Source organism: Zosterops lateralis, assembly GCF_965231275.1.
Source record: "Zosterops lateralis genome assembly, chromosome: 4".
Lineage (NCBI taxonomy): Eukaryota > Metazoa > Chordata > Aves > Passeriformes > Zosteropidae > Zosterops > Zosterops lateralis.
In genome coordinates, this window is record NC_139765.1 from 36,609,037 (window position 1) to 36,631,753 (window position 22,717).

The 22,717-nt window shown below is 39.2% G+C and overlaps 1 protein-coding gene across 6 annotated transcripts in view; it reads left to right on the plus strand.

Moving 5' to 3' along the window:
• The window catches only part of OSBPL8 (oxysterol binding protein like 8), a 396,216-nt gene that overhangs the window by 358,431 nt on the left and 15,068 nt on the right, over positions 1–22,717 (plus strand). For 5 of the 6 annotated variants that reach the window (XM_083859008.1, XM_083859006.1, XM_083859010.1 and 2 more), the window contains 6 exons: positions 8,792–8,862; positions 12,209–12,289; positions 13,088–13,189; positions 13,883–14,086; positions 17,833–17,917; positions 19,040–19,211. In XM_083859008.1, coding sequence (XP_083715134.1) covers positions 8,792–8,862; positions 12,209–12,289; positions 13,088–13,189; positions 13,883–14,086; positions 17,833–17,917; positions 19,040–19,211 — 715 coding nt within the window. Of the gene's footprint in view, positions 1–8,791; positions 8,863–11,458; positions 11,744–12,208; positions 12,290–13,087; positions 13,190–13,882; positions 14,087–17,832; positions 17,918–19,039; positions 19,212–22,717 lie in introns of those variants that run through there. The other variant, XM_083859011.1, reaches the window with a different exon arrangement.

Genomic DNA, 22,717 nt, shown 5'->3' on the forward strand with positions numbered 1-22,717 from the left:
ATGTCTGACTTACGCAGTTGGACCTGGCTGTAGTTCTGTTCATGAGTATCTGAAACTCTGTACACTTCTAAGCTGAGCATGAGAGTACATTTTCTAAGTATATCAATTCTTAAAGCACTCAAAACTAATAACAGAAGGATAATAGGCTGCCTAGGACATTAGTCTTAAGATCACAAAGTCTGCTTTCATCAGTAGATGGACCTATTCTGTCTGAATTTGTTTTCAGGAACGAGAGAAGAAGAAAAAGGATTTATAGGATTTTTTGGTCTTTGGGCGGGGGAAGGGGTGAAGGAGGAAGCTTAAATTAGATGTTTTCTTTTCCTCCTCTGTTTTAGTGGTGAGACAGAGTCCTATTTTGGTAAAAGGCTCAGAGCATGCCTCTCCTGTGTTGCTGTTGAGTTAAAGCAGAAAGTGCTTAGAATACCTGGATAACAGCTTCCTTGACTGGAGAGAGCCTCAGAGAGGGGAAGTGTAACATTATCCATACTGAAATTCTTAATTTTATCTACCCAAAGAGTTCAATTTCAGTTCTAAATGGAGAAAAGGGCATAGGAAGGAGAAAGAGGTATTTTAATCTGTTCCTGTTTACATTTTGGCTACATGAGCAGTGTCAAGGGACCTGAGAGGGCATGGAGAGAAGGAAGGGAAAGGCCTTCAGGATTATGCAGTTCCTGAAATCCCTGGAAATACAGCCACTTCTTAGTAACGTGAACATAAGGTGGCAGAGACACCGCAGCTGTCAAACAAGCTGCTGGGCTGGCAGGTAGGGCCCAGCAGCTGGAGGCAGATGCAGACCAAGTGGTGTGCAGGTGTCTGATGGAGGAGTCTCCCCTCCCTTTAGTCCGTGTGACCCAGCCATCCCAGAGAGACATGGAAACACCGGATACCAGTGTCAGCAGGGTGCTCTGGGCAGGGTCAGAGCCCAGACTCTGAAAGAGGAGATAACAGCCCCATTAACTGGGCAAGGTAGGTCTGTAATGAGAGGATACAGTTCCTTCTGTGTGTAAGTGGAGTTCTACTGCAGCTTTCTCTTGATTTTTAATTAGAAAAAAAAAAAAAAAGAAAATGCATATTCCGAATAGATTTGTACCAAGGTATTTATTTGTTTGTTCTGTATTGTAGTTAAGACAGTTTTGGAGAAATGATATGGAACTGTGTTTATTAAAACAAACAAAGGAACAAACAAACAAGCCCAAACAGAAAAAAAGATAGTGTTCTCCTTCCTTGCATTTCCTTCTCACTGCCCTGCCACTCCACTCCTTTAGTTTTTTAGCTGCTTTTTCTGTTCTTTCTGGGACATCTGGACAAGGACTGTTTCAGCTGAAGGAAGTGTGAGGCACAGGATTCAATAAATGGAGACAGGCCTGAATACATGATGCTTGTCTAGTTTTTCCTACTCCCTGTGCTTAAGTGAATTGTGTTTTTCATATAGCATATAATGGTTTCTATTGATGGCTATCCATGCCTCATCTTTGTTTTATTCTGATACATCTTTTTTACCTTGTCATATGTTGGGAAGTTAACTACACTTCTTTGTATAAAGAGATGGAGTAAATAGTATTATTTGAGGATTAATCACATTCAGGCTACTATTGATTTAATTTATGGGACGTGATTCGCTTTGTAAGAAAAGGAGACCTGTAGTAGGGAGTAAGGTAAGAACTCAAGTTCTTATTTTCAAGGCAGTTCTTGGTGTCCTGTTGTCTTGTTTTTTAGTGGAGAAGGTTTCAAAACCTGTTTTGTCAGAAATAAGATTTGATGGGGAAATGGGACCAGTGGAGAAACACCAAATGAGAGTTCCACCTTTGCAAGAAGGTGGCTCTGCATAATAGTCATTGTGGCAAAGAGGCTGCTGATGTAATGAGCAAGTGGATGAAGGTGTTAGGGAGAGATTATTTCACTTTATTCTGGTAGCTGTCAGCAGGAGGAGTTTGGACCAGCAGATTTCCAGTTTTGAAGCACAGTTTACTGGAATCTTTTTAATGTTTAAAATTTAAGCTGACCCATTTAAGTGTTTTATTCATTGACTAAAATATTTGGGGCGTTAATAATAAAAAGCCTTTTTTGTGGAGAGAGGTCTTCCATGAGTCAGGCTGGTTTGTGTATAAAAATGTGTGAGAGTTTTAAGAAGAAAAAGCAATTGCCTCACCTTTTAAAGAAAAATAAGAAATGAAGTTGTAGAGGCCATGGCAGTCAGTTGACAAAAACTAGTTAGTGAGTGCCTAAATGGGAAAGTTCAACTTGGCTGTGTAATGCAAACGATTGACTCCCTTTGCAGATTCCCATAGCATACCACAATATCAAACAGGGAAGCCATAAAGCTCATGAGTTGTCCTTTGTGCAATATAAATTTGGGATTTAAAAGACTAACAAGAACTTGATTTAAGGGATCCTTAAAATGTAAGTCCATTTTTGTGTGCTTAGAAATGAGTAGGACCAAAACTGAGAGGTAAAAAATGAGAAGTGGTTGTATTTCCCAGAAAAAAGGAGCTGAAGCAGAGCCGTTCCACTTTAAGCATCCTAAGGGCTTTGATGAGAGGAGTATAGTGTTGCTTGGCTTGCTGCTGATTTGGCAGCCTCTGTCTCTTCACTGCATTTTTCATGTGCGCCCTTCGTTTGTTTCTTTTTTTTCCTTTTGTATCTTACTCATCAGAATGTGAGGTAAAAGGCTGCTACTGCAACACACTTGCTCCAAGCAGCTTATGCTAACCAGCTTTCACAGAGAACATAATCCTTACACAAACACCTTAACTCATGAAGGAAGAAGGTCCAGTGCGACGTAGGTTTTCTTCATGTGCTGGGATTTCATCTGTGTTTTCTCCAAGAGCTGATGGCCGCAAGCTCGTCCGGAATGCTTCATTTGGTGGATATAACGAGCTCTCTCCTGCTTTACCAGGTTTGTTTCAGTCTTGCATTTCTTAGAATGTACAGAAGCGAATGTAATTTCCACCTCAAATTGTCACGCTCGAATGAGAGTAATGTACTGAGATGTCGGTAGAAATCGGAAGGAGTATTTACTGCTTGTTTGCACTTAGATAACAGCTCTTTGTAGTGGTAAGATTTGCAGACAGGGAAATGAGTAAGTTAGCTTTTACACTGCCACAAATCTCACTTTAAAATGCATTGGTGTGTTTGAGGCTGACTGGAATGTTTGTTTTGGTTGTTTGGGCTGTTAGGACTGAGGTTCTGTGATGTGGTTTATAAATGCCTTCCTCTCTTGTACTTTCCACTGCCTCCCCTCCACCACACGCACATAATGGTTCTGCCTTAAAATTATAAGGTACAGCAGAAGGTTTTCATTTAGCTGTAATAATTGGAAAATCTGCAGGCTGGTCATCAGTGGTTTGACATAAAATGACAAGATAGAAAATGAAGGCTAAAAACATAGCCTTGTTAAACTCCATAATGCAAGATTTTGAAGACTTACAGCCCCTGAAAGGGCTTTAATCTCCTTTTGCTCAGATTTTTTGTTTCCTGAAAATCAGTACTGGAATATTGAAATGAATTTATGGATTGAAATGATTTGTAGATCATTGCACATCATTGTTCATAATGTGCACTTCTGACATAGGTACCTGAATCTCAGCACTTTCTTTCAGAAAGCCTCAGTGCTTGAAAATGTGTTACAAGGTCACCCATTCCTGAAGGGGGACATAGTACAAGCTGTGCATTCTTTCCAGAATTGCCCTGGATGTGGGATTTGTCTTGTGCATGCGCAGAGATGCACTTTATTGTGTAGTCCCACAGGGCCGGGATGTTGGGGGGGAAGGGAAGGGGGGAATAAAATAGTTTTCACCTTCTATTGCGTGCCTGCTGCAGCATGGCTCACTGAATTTGTAAGCTCTGGTTCTGAAGCCCTGAAGCCGAGTTGGATGCCGAGTATGGGGGAGTTTGCATGTTTTATTAAACTTGTTTTATCCTGGAATGTTTCCTTTCACTCTGTTTCAGGAAATGATTAGCCTTCTAACAAGAATCTAACACTGAGGTGTTTTCAGGCTGCTTATGAAATAAAAGATCTCAAAGCTTGAAAGCATGGGGTTGGCAACTAGACAGGTGCTTCCTACCTTTAAAAGAAATATGTGTAAATCTGATAATTAGTGGAGGAAAAAAAAAAAGATCTCTCATTTTGAATTTGCTTCCTTTCTCTATAGAATTCTGCAATTAAAGCTGATCACTCTTCATAAGCAGACAATGAATGACTATTTAAAATGCAGAACAAATGGAAAGCAGTTTTAATGAAAAAGTTCAAGTGTGTACATAGACTTAGAAAATGCTTTCTCTTTTGGAATCTTCCATGTATCTCTGAGGAATTTCAACATTCCTAACATGCTTAATGAACATTCTTTATATACGCTTTCGGATTGGTTTAAGCAAAAAGTAATTGTCTGTTTTAAATATTCTCGTGTATAGTTAGTGATGACAGTCTTTGATTATTTTTTTATATGGTGCTAACAAAAGAAAACACTACTATTAAAAAACACATAAAAGGACTTTGCTTACTTTCCTGATTACTTGGCTTTCAAAGTCCTTGGAGGAATCTGAATTAGCTAATATGGGATTGTACTCTTAAATCTGGTTGTCAATAAGCTTTTGAAAGTCATTCAGTTAAAGATTATGGTTCCCTGTGTTTAATTCTTTAAAAAGATTTTTTCCTTTTTTTTTTTTTCTGATGTGTTTGTTATATACCACCAGTATTGATAATTCCCACTAAGTACAGCTCATAATTCTTCCAGAAGCATTTTCCAGCTCAATTATTTGCTCCTCAAAACTGCACATGCATACCAGTAATCAAATCAGGCTGTTTGTTTCTTTTCACTTGGAAGTCAGTGATCTTTTTTCACTTGGAAGTCTTGCTGTTTGTGATCTTTTCATGCATTGCATTGCTTTTTTGCTGTCTATTTCTATATGTTTGAAATAGAGCCTCCAGTGGATAGTAATTATTTTTTTTTAACGGATAAAATAGATCTGACATTAAAAAGTGACATGCTTATTTTCTGATGTATTTTTCTCGTGTATTGTAATTGCAGATGGCATTTTTTAAGAGGCACAAAACCAGTATTCAAGATGTAAGAGTTATGTGGTTGGTTTTGGTTTTTCCCTTCCTTCAAAATTGACTGAAGGGACAGATTGTGGGTGCAACTTCAAAAAGTATGTGTTATGCTTGAAAATTGAAATCTATTACCTAGCCAGGTTTTTTTAAAACTATACCTTGCCATAGTCTTTAATTTTGCAGTGTATTATAGCCTCATTTTTTGTCGACAGTGTTTTGAAGTTTTGGGTTTTTTGGTGTGTGGGGTTTTTTTTGGTTTTGGTTTGGTTTGGTTTGGGTTTTTTTTTTTTTCTGTTTTTTTTTTTTTTTTTTTTTTTTTAATTGACTACATAATCTGTCTCAATCTCTAAAGCAGCCCTGTTTAATTTTGTTTCATTGACCTCTTATATGCAAGGGTTCTGGTTCCTCTGTCAGGCTCTTAAATCTCTCTGAAAGCTCCTAGTGAGTTTTAATGTAGATTTTCACATACAAGTTTTGGAAGAACATGCTGAGTGTTCACAGTAGGAATGCACTAATGGACAGTTTCCCTTGGCTTCCGAGGTCATACCATGAACTGTGGCTGACTGCACTGGCACTGGGATCAGCTTTCAGAGCCCATGGCACCTGAGCTATTAAGATAAGGAAGATCACACTGGGAGAAAGTCTGTTAAGATGTAGTGTTGCTCTGAATGCAATTGCTGATGCTCAGAACTGCTTTAGAGTACATTAGTGGTGCTCCTAACTCTAAAGACTGCTTTCAGGATTGAAGACAGAAAATGATACATAAATTCAAAGGATTCAATAGAGATGAAATTACAGAAAGGGACTGTCTTCAACGCCTGAATTTCTACATTGAGAAATGTGGGCTCAGGTTATTTCATTAAAGAGCTGCTGATTGAGTTACAAGGTGGGAAAGAACAAGTCAGCTAAAATATTAAGCCCAAATCCACTGCTGATAAATAGTTACATAAATATTAAAAACTTGAAACACTTTCTTTTTATTACACCCTGCTTCTACCCTCTTGTGCTCTGGCAGTCTCTGCTCCAGACAGCTGTCTATACTGTGAGCTTATCCTTCTACACAGAGGGAGGTGACCAATGGGATGATGGGGGATGCAAAGCTGGATGACTGGGTTTCCTCACAGACTGAGACAGCACAGTGCAAGGTGTTCCAGGAGGTGCAGCACCCTGACTTGGCTTTGCTAATTAACCCCTGAGAGAGCCCTTTTCTGTGCTGTGGGCGAGGAGGGAAACAGTCCGTGTGGTGGGTAAGTTCATGGATCAGCTGGCACACACACCTCTCCAGCTTGAGACACTGAAAGCAGGGAGGTGAAATTCATGAAATGCAGCTGAACTCTGGTCTTCATGTCCAGTTCTCTGGGACAGAATAGTTCTTTCTGGTTTCATTTCTTCTTGGAAATACTGATGCAAAGCTTGTTTGTGATAATAAAAAAATGTATGTCTGTTGGATAAGCGTGTGTAAAGTCCTTAAAACTGTTGTGCTTTAGAAAGCAAGCTTGGAATTATAGCTTCTCTTCTGTAAGAACAATCCTGACCTAGCACTTCCTTGCTGATTCCCCTCAGTAAGGCTTCTGTATGTGCCATTAAATAAACAAAAATGGAAAAGTCATTAGAAAATGCCTGCATTACATTTTCAATGAGATTTGATTCCTTTTGAGGAATTTCTTTTGGGCACCGGGTGAGGAGAAAGCCTCTGCCATGGTTCTGGTGTGTTTGCTTAAGTTTGGCATTGAATCCAGTAACTTCTCGGTGAACTAAGGCAAGTGTAGCCTCTGAGGCTTTAAACAACCTTTGTTTTGTTTTATGCCTGATAACTAGTGCTGTAGAAAATGTGCTCTCGCATTTGGTATTAAATAGGAGGCATGGCTTCTGGTGTCTGGATTTTTTGTGGATTCCCTAGTACTACAAATCTGCCTCTCAAGGTAATTCCTTGTTGTCAAATGGTCTTCTTCTATGTTACAGGTTTTCATTAGCTAAACAACTCTGTTGCAGGTGTGTTGGAAGAATTTAAAAACAAAAGATTTAATGAACTATGCCCAGGTGGGGCTTCAATGAAGATGTGTAAAAGTTGTTTGTAAAGGCATGTAGGGCTTCCTTTCTGTGAAGGTAAAATGAGATTTTGTACTGCAGTATATAATTTTTAAAAATCTGGTCTTAAAAAGGAACATCTGCACAAGGTAATAAATATAAAGGGAGAAAGATTCCCTGAAAGACAGATTACCAGAAGAAATCAATTCTACCAAAATTAAGAGGAATCTTAAGATTTCTCATGTAACCTGGAGATCAACCTAATGTCCCTTTAACTCCATGAATCTTCCCAGGATGTGTAATTGTGACAAATGAATCAGTTCTGTCTTAGAGTTTCTAGGTATTATAAGTTGTGGAAGGCTGAAGATAATAATAATATAAAAAATCCCTACTATGGACAAACTACCCAACACTGGTACAGAAGGTTAAAAATTGTTTCAAAGCTCATCGTTTTCTCTCACATACACACATTCCCCTGAAGAACGTGAAATAAAGGAGTTTTTCTAGCAAGTCTTTTCATTTCAAGGATCAGAATACCCATTTCTGTTTCAAAGTTGGGCCCATGCCCAAAGGGATGCTCCAAAGCACTGGTGGTGTCCATGGGTGCAGCGTGCCGGCTGGGGCCGTGTCTGGTGCCATGTCCAGGGATGCACTGTCCTGCCGGTCCCATGTCTGTGGGTGCAGGCTGTCCCTGCTGGTGCACTGCCCGCTCACGGGCACAGCTTTTGGACACTCCTGTGCCAGGCTTCTCAGCTGCCTTGGCTCTTCTGAAATCCATGCATGACTTCATGGTCTCATCTGCCTCCTCTCCAGAGGATGTATAAAAGATGGCATGTTGACTTACTCAGATAAATGCATTGTGCAATTTGTTTTATTCCTGTTTATAAAAGCTTTATGCTGCCACCACCCTCTTCAAATAAAATGGATCAACAAGTGAGATGTTGTGTCTCGTAAGCACAGTAGATGATTTTTCTGCGAGATGGTGGTGCCAGGTCCCCAGAAAAGGTTCTCTGGCACATACCAGCTGTGTGGCAATACTCATACCACATGTGTCCCTGTTTTCCACTGCTGCACAAACACCAACTTAATTTGCTTTTTGGATACTGGAGAGTGTGGGATTTGTCACAGAAGAGAAGCATGGGATTTTGACAACTATTTTCATATAAAGCCTTGAAATTATGCTTCTTCAGTGTCAAGTTGAAAGTATAAATTCAAGGCTAATGTAAGGAACTTTTAACATTTTCATGCAAAAAAATCCTGACTGGTGATTTTAGTCAGATTTGCTTTCATGTAGGTGGTATTTAACAATTATCTAGTTCAGAAAGCTACAGAAATGAACAAACAAAAAAAGGCTTTATTTAGTATTCTTCTCTGTGCCTGCATGTGTGCAGGTAGGGGAGAATGAGACAATGAAAGGACAAAAGTTGGCATGTTATGTTTACAATTCATTGGGTTATTGGATCAGGTGCAGTATATTCCAAACACAGTGGACTGTTCTTCCCTCTTAGTGGCAAGTATTACATCAGTGTATATTGTAGTACCTGGTATATTTTTAACTGATGAGATGGATTGGTATGTATATATTATTTGAAAATCTGATTAACTTGTATTTTTTTATGCTAAACACATTGGCAAATGTATTTCAAAAGCTAGTTTATATAAATTCTATTAATGAATTTAGTTCATTTGCAGTAATACTGTTTTTTCTTTAAGGTTTTGACAAAGGGAAGGAAGATGTGTCACAAAGTAAAGATGATGCGGCATATTCTATGTCAAAAAGCAAGGTAAGGAGAACAACTTCCTAATCTGTCTTAAAAATGTTGGTGTGTAAAGGAGTTACACATTTTTAATTAAAGGCAAATGTGTTTAACTTCTGTTGTATATAATCTTGAAGATTACTCTTCAGATTCAGCAATAGATAAAGGTTAAAGGGGATCTCTTAATATCGTTCCCAGGATGACATCACATCTGAATCAGTGGTTCAAAGTAGTGAAAATTAAATATGAAGTCTTCCTGCTGTCATCTTGGAGTGGGATGTTACCTCGCCATAGATTTTAAATCGCCTTGTCATAGGGTTTAAAGGCTCTAACTTACCCAGCTGTGTGGTTTTCTGTTTTCTACTGGGATGTCCACTGTCTTTTTAAAGAGGCAAATGTGATAACAAACACTTAAACAGATTGTTGGGGTGCAGCAAGTGTGGGTTGCTCTGGAAGGTGATGACCTGATTTCGAGCACAGCTAGCTCCCGGAGAAAGGGGGAAATTCCTGCTTTTTGTTGCTTTTGCACACAGCTGTTCCCACAGCACTCTGTTCTGGGCACAGGCAGCCACACCCCTTGGATATAGGGTTTGCACTTCAGGTCTTGACAAATTTTTTTCTGTGATATTTGATATATCAGAGCCATAAAGAGAAACATTACAAAGAGACTTACAGGTTATAGAAGCATTTCCAGGTTTAAATGGAGTCATTGAAATTGCAATAAAATAAGCAGTTTAGTTTCTGCAGCTGATGCTGCAGTTTTGTGGTGTGTAACTAAGCATTTCAAACTGTTGGTGTCTTACACATGACTCAGAATCACAACATTTTATATCTTTTTGCTTTACTGCATCCTAGAGCCTCACTTGTTAGGGATATCAAAAAAGTATACTTTACCATCTAGCTTTCTTGTCATCAAAATATTTATATTGATCCAGAAACCTGAAAATCAGTTGGACTTGGAAATCAAGTTAATATGATCTCTTTAGACTTGGATTTATTCCAGACTGTAAAGAATCATTTATCTTTCAGTATCCAATTCCCTTTTCCTCTCCCATATATTTATTTTTCTTAGTTCTTGTCTTAACAGGATCTTAAGTCTTTGGGTTCTTTGCTATTACCTTTTTTGTGTCTCTCTGTCAAAATGAGACCAATATTCCTACTTCTGCTAATACATGTTTTTTTTTCACCCTTCTTTTTTTTTTTTTTTTTTTAAATTGCTGTATGTGGGGCTTGATTTTACTAGTGGAAACGAAATAGCAGCCTTTCCTTCTAAGGGAGTATGGAAAAGCAGTGATGGGACTTGCCTGGAATCTGGAACTGATTGTACCTTGCTGAGAGTTACAGCAGGTTCTCTTAAAGTGCTTTCTCCTAATTTTTTTAATCCCATCTGCTTTGTGTAGATACAACCATGAGAAGGTTACTGGCTTAAAAATACACAGAGTGCTGACCTGTCTCATAACATTGAACAGCTAAATGTAGACCCTTACTCAGTGTCATATTAATGAACTTTAAAACTGAGACAATGAGAAAATGAGTTTTTGTAGCCTGGGAAACTTACTGGTTTGAGGCTTTTCTATGCATGACCTTTAGATTGCCTTAGCTTTCTGTTAGTGAGCAACTAGAATATTTATGAATGTTTTGCTTAAGTTGTTCCATTATAGCTTGCATAATGAGTTCATTACCTCTTCTTATGTGACAGTGATAATCATTTTTCCCCTCTTCTGTTACTACTTTTAAAGTACTGTGTTTCCTTTAAATTCTACAGAGAGGAATTTAATTTCAAGTTGTACACTCATCTTAAAGCTAAATTTTGAGTGTCAAGAACATACCTTTATTGCAAGATGTTTCCTTCATTTTTCCAAGACAGATACAGAAGTTTAAGAACATTTACTTATCATTAAAATAATTTTGAGCTAAAACTACTTTTTGCCACTTATTGCACGTACCTTTTTTACAGTAGCTAAGTAGACTCCTGTAAAGTCTTAGTTCTGAATTAAAGATGTAAAGTAGAATCCAGGTTAAATTGTTCTGTACAGCTTGTGACTCTTTAGGCTTTGTTTCTTTTGTTTGAGCAGCCTGAGAGTTAGGAGAATGCTCAAGTGCACTGCTTTTATTATTGCTGTTAGTTTTACTCAAAGCTTCCATTTTTTTTGACTGTCATTTTATAATATTCTGATATACAAATTCAGTGAGTAGACTTTGCACTGTAGTTTGAGGTTTGATATGTGGAACATCTGGAGGGTCAGTTTTGATAAAATTTCCTTGAATTTGAATTGAACACACAGTTTAGAATGTTACATTGTTTTGGTTCTCCTTTTTTGACAATGCAGAAATTTTGGGTCCACCAGGCTTACGTTTCAGTGCACAAAGAAATACAACTCTTTAGGTAAATTAAAGTTTGAATACCTACTCAATGTTCTCTGACCTCCAATAGGAATGGTATGAAAACTCTATCATAGACTCCTCTTAGACTCCTCTTTTCCCGTGGGTTTTTTTTTTTTTTTTTTTTTTTTTTTTTTTTTTTTTTTTTTTCTTTCCCTAAAGAGTGCTGTTCCCAAAGTGAATATTTGGTGGCTTAAGTTCTCTTTCAACTAATAGGGAGCAAACTCCTAGGAGTAAACTTTGAACCCTACAAGACATGGGGTAGAGGCAGGGGGAGAAATCACGTGGTCCTGAGGCAGCTCATTGTCCTGCTTGAACAAGACCTGGGTGCCACCAACAAACCTGGGTCCTGTTCCCGCCTGACGCCACTGTGAGCTTCTTGAAGATGACTTGCAAAGTAATCAGAGCGTGGAATTAGGGTGCAAGGAGCAGAACAAGAGCTGTTAGTGGGCAGTTACAGTCTGATGATTTATAGAGCACTGAATCCTAGACTGAAGAGGCTGTATTTTCCTTCATGAGTCACAGGGTAAGTGCCTCTATAGCAGTCCATTTGGAGAAGCTGTCAAGTTGTGCATGAAGACAACTGATTCTATATTCTGATTCATATGTCCTGGGAATGACTCCCATCTTAAAACACCCACTCTCTGCTAAAATAATGCCAAACTATTCGAGCACCCTCTGTCTAGGAGCAGTCTACATGAGCTAAATATTTCCTGTGTCTAGGTCAGCTGCTTCCAAAGGAACCTCAGACTTCTTTCCCATAAAATCCTTGCAAAAAGAGACACAGTGAATAGGTAGTGAACAGCTCATGTTATGAGGTGGTTTGTTGGTTTGTTTGGGTTTTTTTAATGGGGGAAGCAGTAGAGAACTGAGAGGGAATGGGAACCTTATACAAACATAATTGCACTTCAATCACTTGCTAAAGTGCCAGCATCAGTAATATATTCTTCTATCATTGTCATTTATTTATTACATGTGTTGTGAATTTCAGTCTGAATCCAAGCTTTTCAATGGCTCTGAGAAGGACATCTCTCAATCTTCAAGCAAACTTACAAAAAAGGAATCTCTCAAGGTGAATTAATTTCCTAGTAACTCCTCATGGACTATAAATGCATTCACATAGTTTTACCTTATTCTCTAATGAGAAGACAAAAATGCCAAATAATGATGAGACTTAGGGAATATTTAAGTATTGTGAGAAGTTGTGCTGTTTAGTCTCTTCCAATTTTACTGTATTTTTACTTGAATAATGGCTTCTATAATGCAGTCTTGAGAATGGCACAATACTGTAGAATAACTCAGAAAATTATAGATTTTTTCAGGTTGGCAGGGACCTCAGTACATCTACATGCAGTGAAATGACAAACAGAATTATCAAAATTGTAATTTGAATGTTTTTTCTACTGCCTTCTTCCCTCTGTACTGTAGCAAGACCAAATTCCACTGTTTGGTAGATACCATTTCAGGAGAAATGTAAAATTATTTGGCTTTAAAAGAGGGAGATACATTGCTGCAAATTTCTCTGGGGAGGACATAACTGATGGGTAAAGACCACAGATCAGATAATGTACCTGTACATTAGAACTTGGTTTGGCTGGTTTTTCCTCCCCTTTAATCCTAACAGGAGTTTCAAAGTCCTCACTTTTAAAAGAAAATTGCAGAAGAATCTGAAATTGGTTACGTCATAGCTGCTCTTGAAGTAATTGTTCACACTTTGAAGTCAAATACTCTGTTTCAAAATTGCTTTTCTATATCTGTATTGCAAATTAATTTAGTAGGTTTTTCTTCAGCTTGTATTGGTTGATGCCTTTTTGTGCTGATAACTGGCTTATGGCCATGACATTGTAAACATTTTTATTATTATTTATAGGTTCAAAAGAAAAACTACAGAGAAGAAAAGAAGAGAGCCACTAAAGAATTACTTAGCACCATCACGGACCCCTCAGTTATTGTTATGGCTGACTGGTTGAAGGTCAGAATCCAAGTGTGAAACCTGAGTTGAAGATGGAGCAGTTAGTTGCTTGCTGCTTTCTGGCCAGAATAGAAACGGCTCAATCTTTTACTTGCTGTTAATGTTTTTCTACAGGCACAGCAGCCACTAATTGCATCCCAAGGTCTTTGTGCTCAAATCCTAGGGGACTAATAGAGGAACTTAGCTCCCACTTACTGCAGTCACCCTAGTCACATTACTCTTGTGTGCATAGCCATCAACTGGGGATGAGTTGGCTGTGCAGTTCTCATTTTGTCCTTCTCATTTTACACTTTGAAGTGGCTCTGTTACATACATAACAATTGCAAAAATTATTCAGTCAGATATTTGAAGGCGGGTTTCTTTGTCTATCTCTGGTAATTTTCCTTTCCTCTCAAGAACTAGCTGGTACTGTTATCTTGAAGATAGCAGTTCATATTATCAACTGTAGTGCAGTTAAATTGTCATACTTCCCATATCTGGATGTGCACATACCCATTTGTAGAACTGAGTATTCATCAAGACAGAAGAACCAGCATTCCTTTATATTCTTTAACAAACCTGGGTAAACTTTTGAAAGACCTGATAAACTTTGCTTTGAAATAAAAGCTAGTAAATTTCAATTTTAATTTTGTTAAGGGGGATTGTTTTGGTATTGACTTCACTGAGATACAACTGTAACTATTTATCTTCTAGATTCGTGGTACCTTGAAGAGCTGGACCAAACTGTGGTGTGTACTGAAACCAGGAGTGTTGCTTCTTTACAAAACTCCCAAAAATGACCAGTGGGTAGGAACAGTGCTGCTGAACGTTTGTGAACTCATCGAGAGGCCTTCTAAAAAAGATGGCTTTTGTTTCAAACTTTTTCATCCTTTGGAACAGACCATATGGGCTACAAAGGTTAGTGGTAGCATGCATGGTTCTTAAAGGATGACTAGCATTAATCAGCTATGAGTAAAGACATCATTAATGAAAAGCTGAACTGTGTTTTCTGTTTCAGCTTCAGTGGTTTGCATTGATTCTGAATATAAGCCCTCCACATCTAGTCCCATTTAGGAAAAGTATTTGATTTATGCTGCTGTGTGCGGCATAAAGAGCTTCAGAAGTGTGGTGTGCAAAGTGTTGCCATTGAAAAGGTTAATGCCATCACTGGCAATCACATAAATTAAAGGAATGAGTATTTAACATTATATTTTACATCAGTCAAGTCTAAAAAAATAAGGTGAGATTTGCCAAAGTAAGAGTTTTGATATAAGCATTTCTTGGTGTTTATTCTATATTCATGTAATAAAATGTCACCTTTAGTGACATTAGTACAATTTGCTTGTAAGGGTCAAAAAGCAGATTACTTGCTTGTGCAATAATAGCTCATATTGAAACTTGTTAGCCAAGTCTGCTCCTTTTTGTTATGTTGATAGGAAGATAAATGTTTTCATTTGGTTCTCATGTCTGTTTGCCTTGTCATACGTGGCATAATATTGTGAGCAGCTCTTACCTGTGTTGAAAAACAGCAATGTTCTGCAGAGCAAAGGTTTATTTCGGTGTCTTGTAAGGATCTCTAATGCTTGCTCTTACTCATTGTTTATAATCTGATAAACTATTGTAGTTTTTGTTTTGTGTTTACATGTGGAGAGGGGATGTGGAAGCACAGCACAAGTGAACATGTTTTCCTTCTGAAATAATGTCTTGCTTTAGATGAAATTACTGTACAATATTAGGACCCTTGTTATAATTAATTATACCCTCTAAAACATACATCTTAGTCTCACAATTAGCTCTTCTAAATCTTAAATTGAGATAGATCAATGTCATGTCTGTAGAATATGCTGTGTTAAATTTGTCATCTTTTTCTTAGGGAAGTCAGTCAGTATAATTCTGGATGCTTGTGGTCATTCTGGGTTGTGATCATTATCAGTGTTATCTAAATTTGCCAAACTAAGATCAAACCACTGGTAGTTTCTTTTGAATAATTTTATTTTATGTTGCTTAGGCAAACTTTTCAGTAATTATTGGCGATCTCACAATTGCAGAATGCAAACTCCATATCCTTTTCCAAAGCTATAGCATTTGGTGTTAATGTGCTTTATTTATGATACATATACATACATTGCAAAGTGATGGCCTGTCTGCAGAAGATCACAAATCAATCTTATATTTCTTTATTGCTTGGCAGTGAGAAATGGATTTGTTTGTTTTTTAAGCTAGATATTTAGACTTTAGAGGACATGCCCTACCAGATTTTTACTTTTTTTAAGGTAGGTCAAATTTTGAACCTGAACAAGTTGATATTGTCCATTCTCAATGTGCTGAGAGCTGGAGTGGCGTTTGTTAATTTTGGTATGGCTGTTTGCAGTTGAGAATTACTGGATTCCATTAGGTGAAAGGCCCTTAAGTTGAAACCCTTTTCTGCCTTGTTTACATAGTCAATCACAATGTCCTAATTACAGATTTATTATTAAACTTGCATAAGTGTAATAGCAATTGACTGATCTGGAATAGATTTACCAGAAAGAGCCTCAAGTCCAAGGCAAAGTGAGCCTTGTTTGCAATTACTGCAGAAAGGTAGCATTGCAAAAAACATGTATAGAGGTATAAGTACTGCAGGAGATTTTCTCACTTGGACACACCTACCCATGATGTGTCCTTCTGGCAGACTGCAAATTCTCTTCTGCAGTAGTTTGTGGCCAGTCACTTCACGTGCTCCCTTAAGCCTGTTGCTGTGGTCTTTGATGTTCCTCCTGCACTCTGAGGTAGCTGATGCACTGTACCTTGTTCATCTTCCTTGTGTGCCTGGTCCTGATGCCATTTCAGCTTTCTGAAATTAATAATTAGAAAAGTTAATGCAAATAAATTTTCCTGAGTAAATTTAGTCAGGGGTGACTGCGTATCAATTTTCACTGTTGTCTTTGTTCACGGTATTTGAGTTTTATTGGTACGAATATTCTGTAAGAAGTAAACTTCAACATTTTTTAATCTAACAGAATTTTTAACTTGGTCATTGGCTTGGAATAGTAGCATAATTCCATCAGAAACAGAGACAATCCAAATAAAGTCCCCCAGCAAACAGAAATTAATGTGCCTCTTGTACAGATCACTAACTACTGGAAATAGGTTTTGAAACCATAGTGGGTGATACCAAAGAAAAGTATCCAGTGCTATTGGAACAGTGACCGTTTAGAAGAAATCAAGATCCATGAGCAGTTATATAAAATAGGTCAACTTACTTAAATCTGCTAAAAATTGCTCACTTGGTTTTAATCAACATGTTTTTAAAACACTTAGGGAGTGTAACTTCCTTGCATTGAAAAAAAAGCAAAACCAGACACCAAAACCCCACTTCACCTCTAAATTGTAGTTCTTTGGTACAGAGTAAGGAGCATACCCTAAAGTGCCCGCAGTATAAACCCAAAGGGCAAATCTCATGAACAGAAGTCTGCCCTTAGTCTGCCCCAGTGTCCAGCGACCCAAGAGTTTCAAGGGCTTCTGGTGGCTGAGGCCTTGGCACAGTGCTTGCTGACAGCACCCCAGCACCTCTCCCATCCCTTCCTGGTGTGGTGCCATGGTGCCCTCCCCTCCTTAGGTGACACTGGCCTTCTTCCCTGCCTTCCACCCTTGGGGTGAGGAGCAGTCATGCATTGGGGTTGTCCTTCTTGGTACCCACTAACTCCTAATCCCAGTGTTGCTGTTTCACCAAAGACTTTGTCAGCATACCTTTCCAATCTCTCCAAGGAAGACTGAGGTTTGGAATCTTGTTTCTAGCACCCAATTGTTCTTGCTCTATACTGACTCCTCAGGAGTTTCTGAACATCATTTACACCAGCACCAGCTTGTCTGTGTTGGTATTTAAGTGCCACCAAGACTACTCCTTTACCTGCTTCTTCCCCTCAGAAATGTTCTGGCTGTTTCATTTGCTTGCTTCTAAAAGTACCTGCCGTTACCTGCTTTTGCTCAGAACTTCTGCTGGCTTTCCAGTTCCCTCTTCTAAGCCTTATATTGGCTTTCCATTAGATTTCTCTGGGGGAAATCAGTAAAGATTGAAATATGTTAACTCATCAGTTAGGCAGGCTTAACCCAGCTTTCAGCAATAGCTTCGAGTATGTTTAATACAGCCCTCTTTGCCTATCAATTGTCTTAAAGCTACCATAGATAAACTTTTTTGGAAGGGACTTTAAAATGGTTATTTACCATTTTATTCCAAAAAGAAGGTTGACAGAGATGGAAAAGTCTTTTGAATTTATTTTTTTTAAATGGGAAGTGTGAAGAACATCATGGTGAAAATAAAACTTTGGCCAAGTCTGATTTATACACCAAAAACTATTACCCCCCGCAAAAAAAAACCAAACCCACAACCAAAATACTGCACCCAAACCAAAACCAAAAACCCCCAACCAAACTAAATTTTTTTTGAATCCCAAAGACCATTCTTTTGAAAAGTGGGCTTGAATTGGGTCCTATATTTAGAATGAAGTCTTTGAAGAAGAAATCCAGTGAAAGAGGGCTGTCCATCTTTCCATTCATGTCTTCATTAGATATTGCTGGGTGACAGTAAATAGCCCTGCACTATGTCAGCTTCTTACTACTTTGAATGATAAACTGTAAAACTTGAATTAAAATGTGACGCTGTTTCTTGTTTTGTGTATTTCAAGGGTCCTAAAGGTGAAGCAGTTGGTGCTATAACTCTGCCATTGCCCAGCAGTTACTTGATCATCCGAGCTGCTTCAGAATCAGATGGTAAATACATACTTAATTGATTTTCAGCAGTGACAACAGTTAATTATGACAAAGATAGTTTCATTTGTCTTATGTCTGTTACAGATCTTTGATTGCAGTTTAATTGTTGTTAAGGTTCTCCTTTAATTTAGAGCCTTCAGTTATATTGGTACTAGTACTTTTTCATGGTTATTAAAGGAGAATATTGACCTGAAAGAAAAGGTATTGAAATCCTTGCAGTTGTCTTTTATTGGCTGGGTAGAGGAGGGGGAAAGGGTTATCTGTGATTTAGCTATGTTAATGTATGAGTAAATTTCAAGTGCCTTTGTAAAGTGCTAATATGGATGTATTCTTATCAAAGCATTTCTGTGTTAAGTGCACAAGTGGCACAGAGTTCTAGTAGTAAAAATTCCTTCAAAATGTAGTTTTGTAAACACTCTTCACTGGGAAGGTGGTGATCAGTGCAACTACCTTCTAAAGTTACAATATGAAAAAAAATTGACTGTTGTGTAGCTCTTTTTAGCAGGTGCTTCTCATCTACTGGTTAATTAAACATACCCCTGCAGACTTTAAAAATAGGACTCGCTCTGCCTTCTGTATTGAGAATCAGATTAGATACATGGAAAAGAAGAAGGGGAAAGAATACACAAATTTGTTTGGTTACTTTTTGCCAAAGAAAATTAGAATATCTGCTTTTTATCTTTCGAAATCTTATTTATAAACTATCATTATAGCTCTTTTTCCACACTATTATCATATTACTTGGGCAAATTTTGCCAAATGATGCAATTACTTAGTCTTCAGAACTAGAGCAGGGCTGCAGGCAACTTTGGGGCATTCCAGAGTCATGGCCTGGGTGGAACCAGACTTGCATTAAGGAAGAAATGCTGGAATATGCTCTAACAAAATCATGATTTACCTTGCTTATCCTGCCCTGAAGCATCCCTTGTACTGAAGCTGGGTGGTTGTGAGTTGTTTTTATGTCCCCACCAGGCTGTAAAATCCAGTGCATGTAACATGGAACAACTCTGAAGTGTGTCTTCGAAGGCAGTGCAAGCAAAGGACTAATTTTCCCAGTTAGGAAAAAGTGGTATAGTTCTGTTAAATCCTTAATTTTTGGTCTAATACTAAAATTGTCTTTAGGCAGGTGTTGGATGGATGCTTTGGAGCTGGCACTGAAATGTTCAAGTCTGCTTAAACGTACAATGATTAGGGAAGGTAAAGAACATGATATGAACTCCTCAGCCGACAGTAGTCACGTCTCTTTCTATGGTCTGCTTCGTGCTAACAACTTGCACAGTGGAGAAAACTTACCGTAAGTGAATTAATTACTCTTGATTGCTTTTCCACAGAACCTTGTAGTGATAATTTCACCACAGGGAGACTAAGGCTGCAGTTTGTTTCGCTCCTGAGTTCTCTTTATATCCCTTATTTGCAGTATGTTTTATGCCCTGCACATAAAATGAAAAAAAACTTTTTTTAAGCAAAGTGGATCCAGGGGAAAGTTTGGCCCAAGGAACCTAGAGTATCACATCAGTACGTTTAAGTACTCAGTTAAACTGTTTCAAATAGAAAAAAATAAAATTTTCAGTTGGTGTCTCTTGTTAGCTTCAGCAGAAAATCAGAAGCTTAGTACATATGACAAAAGGTGGTAGATATGAATTTAAGTTGCTCTTCTTTAGTTAAAGAAATGAATAATCTTGTATTTAAATGGTTTCAGCATGAATTATCAGATGGATGAATAATAATTCAGTCACCTTATGCATAGAAGCTAAAACTGTCTTCTGTTACCTGATATCTAATGTCCAAGAGCTCTTGAGTTACTCCCTGATTATTTCAATAAATACTTTCAGCCAGGTTTTTGTGAGCATAAACTTTTGTGGAAATAAATTATTAAGTGTAGTGAATGAATGTTTGCAGTGGTTTGATTGTAGTGGATTGACAGGCACCCACCAAAGCCTCTCTCTCAGTACCCTGTGCAGCTGGATGAGGAGACAGAATTTAACCAAGGGTTCATGAGTCGAGATAAGGACCAGAAGAAGTCATTCAGTAATAGCATCATGGGCAAAACATGGTTAAGTTAGAGATATTAATTGAATTTATTACTAACAAAATGAGAGCTGAATAATCAGAAGTAAAATAAGACCTTAAAAAACACCTCTGTGGTACCCCTCCCTCCTTCCCCAGAGGCTCAGAGACAGGGAGTGGGGTTTCCAGCTGCTCCTCAGGGAGAGGAGTCCACCATGGGGTTCCTCCCACAGGAGAGAATTCTCTGAACTTCTCCAATGTGAGTCCATCCCACGGGCAACAGTTCTCCACGAACTGCTGCCACATGGGTCCCTTTTCCACGGGGGGCATTTCTTCAGGCACAGCCTGCTGCAGCATGGGTCTCCCACAGGGACACTGCTCCAGCATTGGCTCCTCTCCTAAAAGGTCTGCAGGTCCCTGCCAGGAGCCTGCTCCAGCACAGGCTTTCCCTCAGGCATCCACCTCAGTAATTTTCCACCAATTCAATATACTTTGTGAAGATTTAGCTGTCCATTTGGGTTGCCAGGAATTCTGTAGTGCTGTTATGAGTGTGCTCTCCCAGAGAGAGACCTGGACTGGGAGAAATGCAATTCTTTTAAAATGCAAAGCATAGGTGGTCTGAGAAAAGCACAAAAAGGGCAAATGCTTGCCCCCTGCAACAATTAAAGGCCCTATCCAGATGACCAAGCTTGGCTCAGCTGCAGTTTTGTGCCTTCTTTTCTCTCATAGAAACAATATGACTGCTGTGTATAATTCAGCTGGAGATCTGAACTACTACTCCAGAATAGTAGTTTAATATCAACTGCTGGCCAAGATTACAATCACAGCAATTATCTACAGCTCTTAAGTCTAATTAAGACTGATGCTTTAATTAAGTTCATCTTTTGATACAGCATATTCTAAGGGTGTTCAGTGTGCTTAACTATCTAAGGAACAAAACTGGCAGGTCTAGCTTTAATTGGGTGGCAGAAGAGGGAGAAGAAAGGTGAAAGCAATTATAGTTTCAGCTGAGGGAGAATAGGTTAAAAGCAAGAGAAGATCCAAGGAAAACCCTGGAAAAACTTGTTGAAGATGGTCACCTGAAAAACAGGGATGAAGAAAAAGCAGGCATATTCACTGCTTTAATTTTTTTTGCCTCAGTCATTAGTGCTACTAGTAGACTGGGCTGCCTGAGCTCCTTGACTTGCAGGCCCCTGAGTGCAGGATCAGTGACTCCCCATTTGTGGACACTGAAATTGTAAGAGACCAGTTCTATCAGCTGAATGTTTGTAGGTCCATGTGGTCTGATGTGATTCATCACAGAGTAGTGGAGGAGCTAGTGGATGTTACGACAGGATACTTCTCAATGGTCTACCAAGGGTCTGGGGAGTCTGAGGAGGTCCCCACTGACTGGAAACTAGGCCAGCAGTGTTCAGATTTACAAGAAGGGCCTGAGGGAAGACCCAGGAACCTATAGACCTGTGAGTCTAACCTCAGTATATGGAAAGATTATGGAGAAGATCATACTGTGTTCTGTTGAAAGACATGTAAAGAACAGAGAATCACCAGGCACAGTCAGCATAGGGAAAGTCATGTTTAGCTAATATGATATCCTTCATAAGATCAGATCAGTTGCCTACCGGATGAAGGTAGGGCTGTGGATGTAGTTTTTCTGGATTTTAGTAAGGCTTTTGATACTGTTCCTCACAGGATCTTTTGGATACATTACTCGGCTGTGAGATGAGCAGGGTCACAATGTGCTGGTTGAAGAACTGTGTGAGTGGCAGGACTCCAAGGAGTGTGGTGAATGGGGCTCCATCTGGCTGGTGACACCAGCAATGTCTCTCAGGGCTCAGTCATGGGCCTGTTCTCTTCAGTATTTTAATCAGTGATCTGGATGTAGCAGTTGAATACACTATTAGCAAGTTTGTTGACAATACCAAGCAGGGAGGTGCTGCTGCCTCTCTCAGGGGATGAGAGGCCTTGCAGAGGGATCTGCATGGATTGGAGAGTGGGGCAATCATCAGTGGCATGGAACTAAAGGAGTCCCAGTGGCTGTTGTGCTCATCGGGCAGGGTAATGCTGGGCACAGGAATAACTGGGCAGAGGAGGGCCTGTGGCAGCCCTGCCTTCCCCTCACGGTGGCCCCAGTGGCCGCTGGGCGGGAGGCGGCGCCGGGCCGGACAAGGGGCCACGGGATCAACAGGGATCAGCAGTGAGCCCTGGCAGCCAAGGGGGCAAACACCGTCCTGGGGGGCATCAAACAGACATTAACCAGCTGGTCAAGAGAGGTGATTATGCCGCTACATTCAACATTTGTGTGGCCTCACCTTGAGGGATGTGTGCAGTTCTGGGCCTTGAAATTTAGAAAGGTTGTGAAGGTTCTTGACTATGTTCTGGGGAGGAGCAACAAATTTTGTTAAAGAGCCGGAAGGCAGGGCCTGTGAGGAGGGACTAAGAACTTTCAGTTTGTCTAGTTTTGGGAAAAGGAGGCCGAGATGCAAACTTGGAGCTCTCTTACAGCTTTTTGAGGAGGGGAACTGGAAAGGGAGGTGTTGAACTCTTCTCCATGGTATGGAAGCATGGGAATGGTTTAAAGTATCGTCAGAAGAGGTTTAGACTGGACATTAGGGAGCATTTTTTACCAAGCATATGGTCAGACACTGGAACAGGCTTCCTAGAGAGGTGGTTGATGTCCCAGGCTCATCAGTATCATTTGATACAGTTCAGTGAGAAGAGTATACATCCATATGTTTCCAGCAAGGCTAGTTTGACACTGCTGCCACCTCAGGCTTGATACTGGCAATTTTAGTG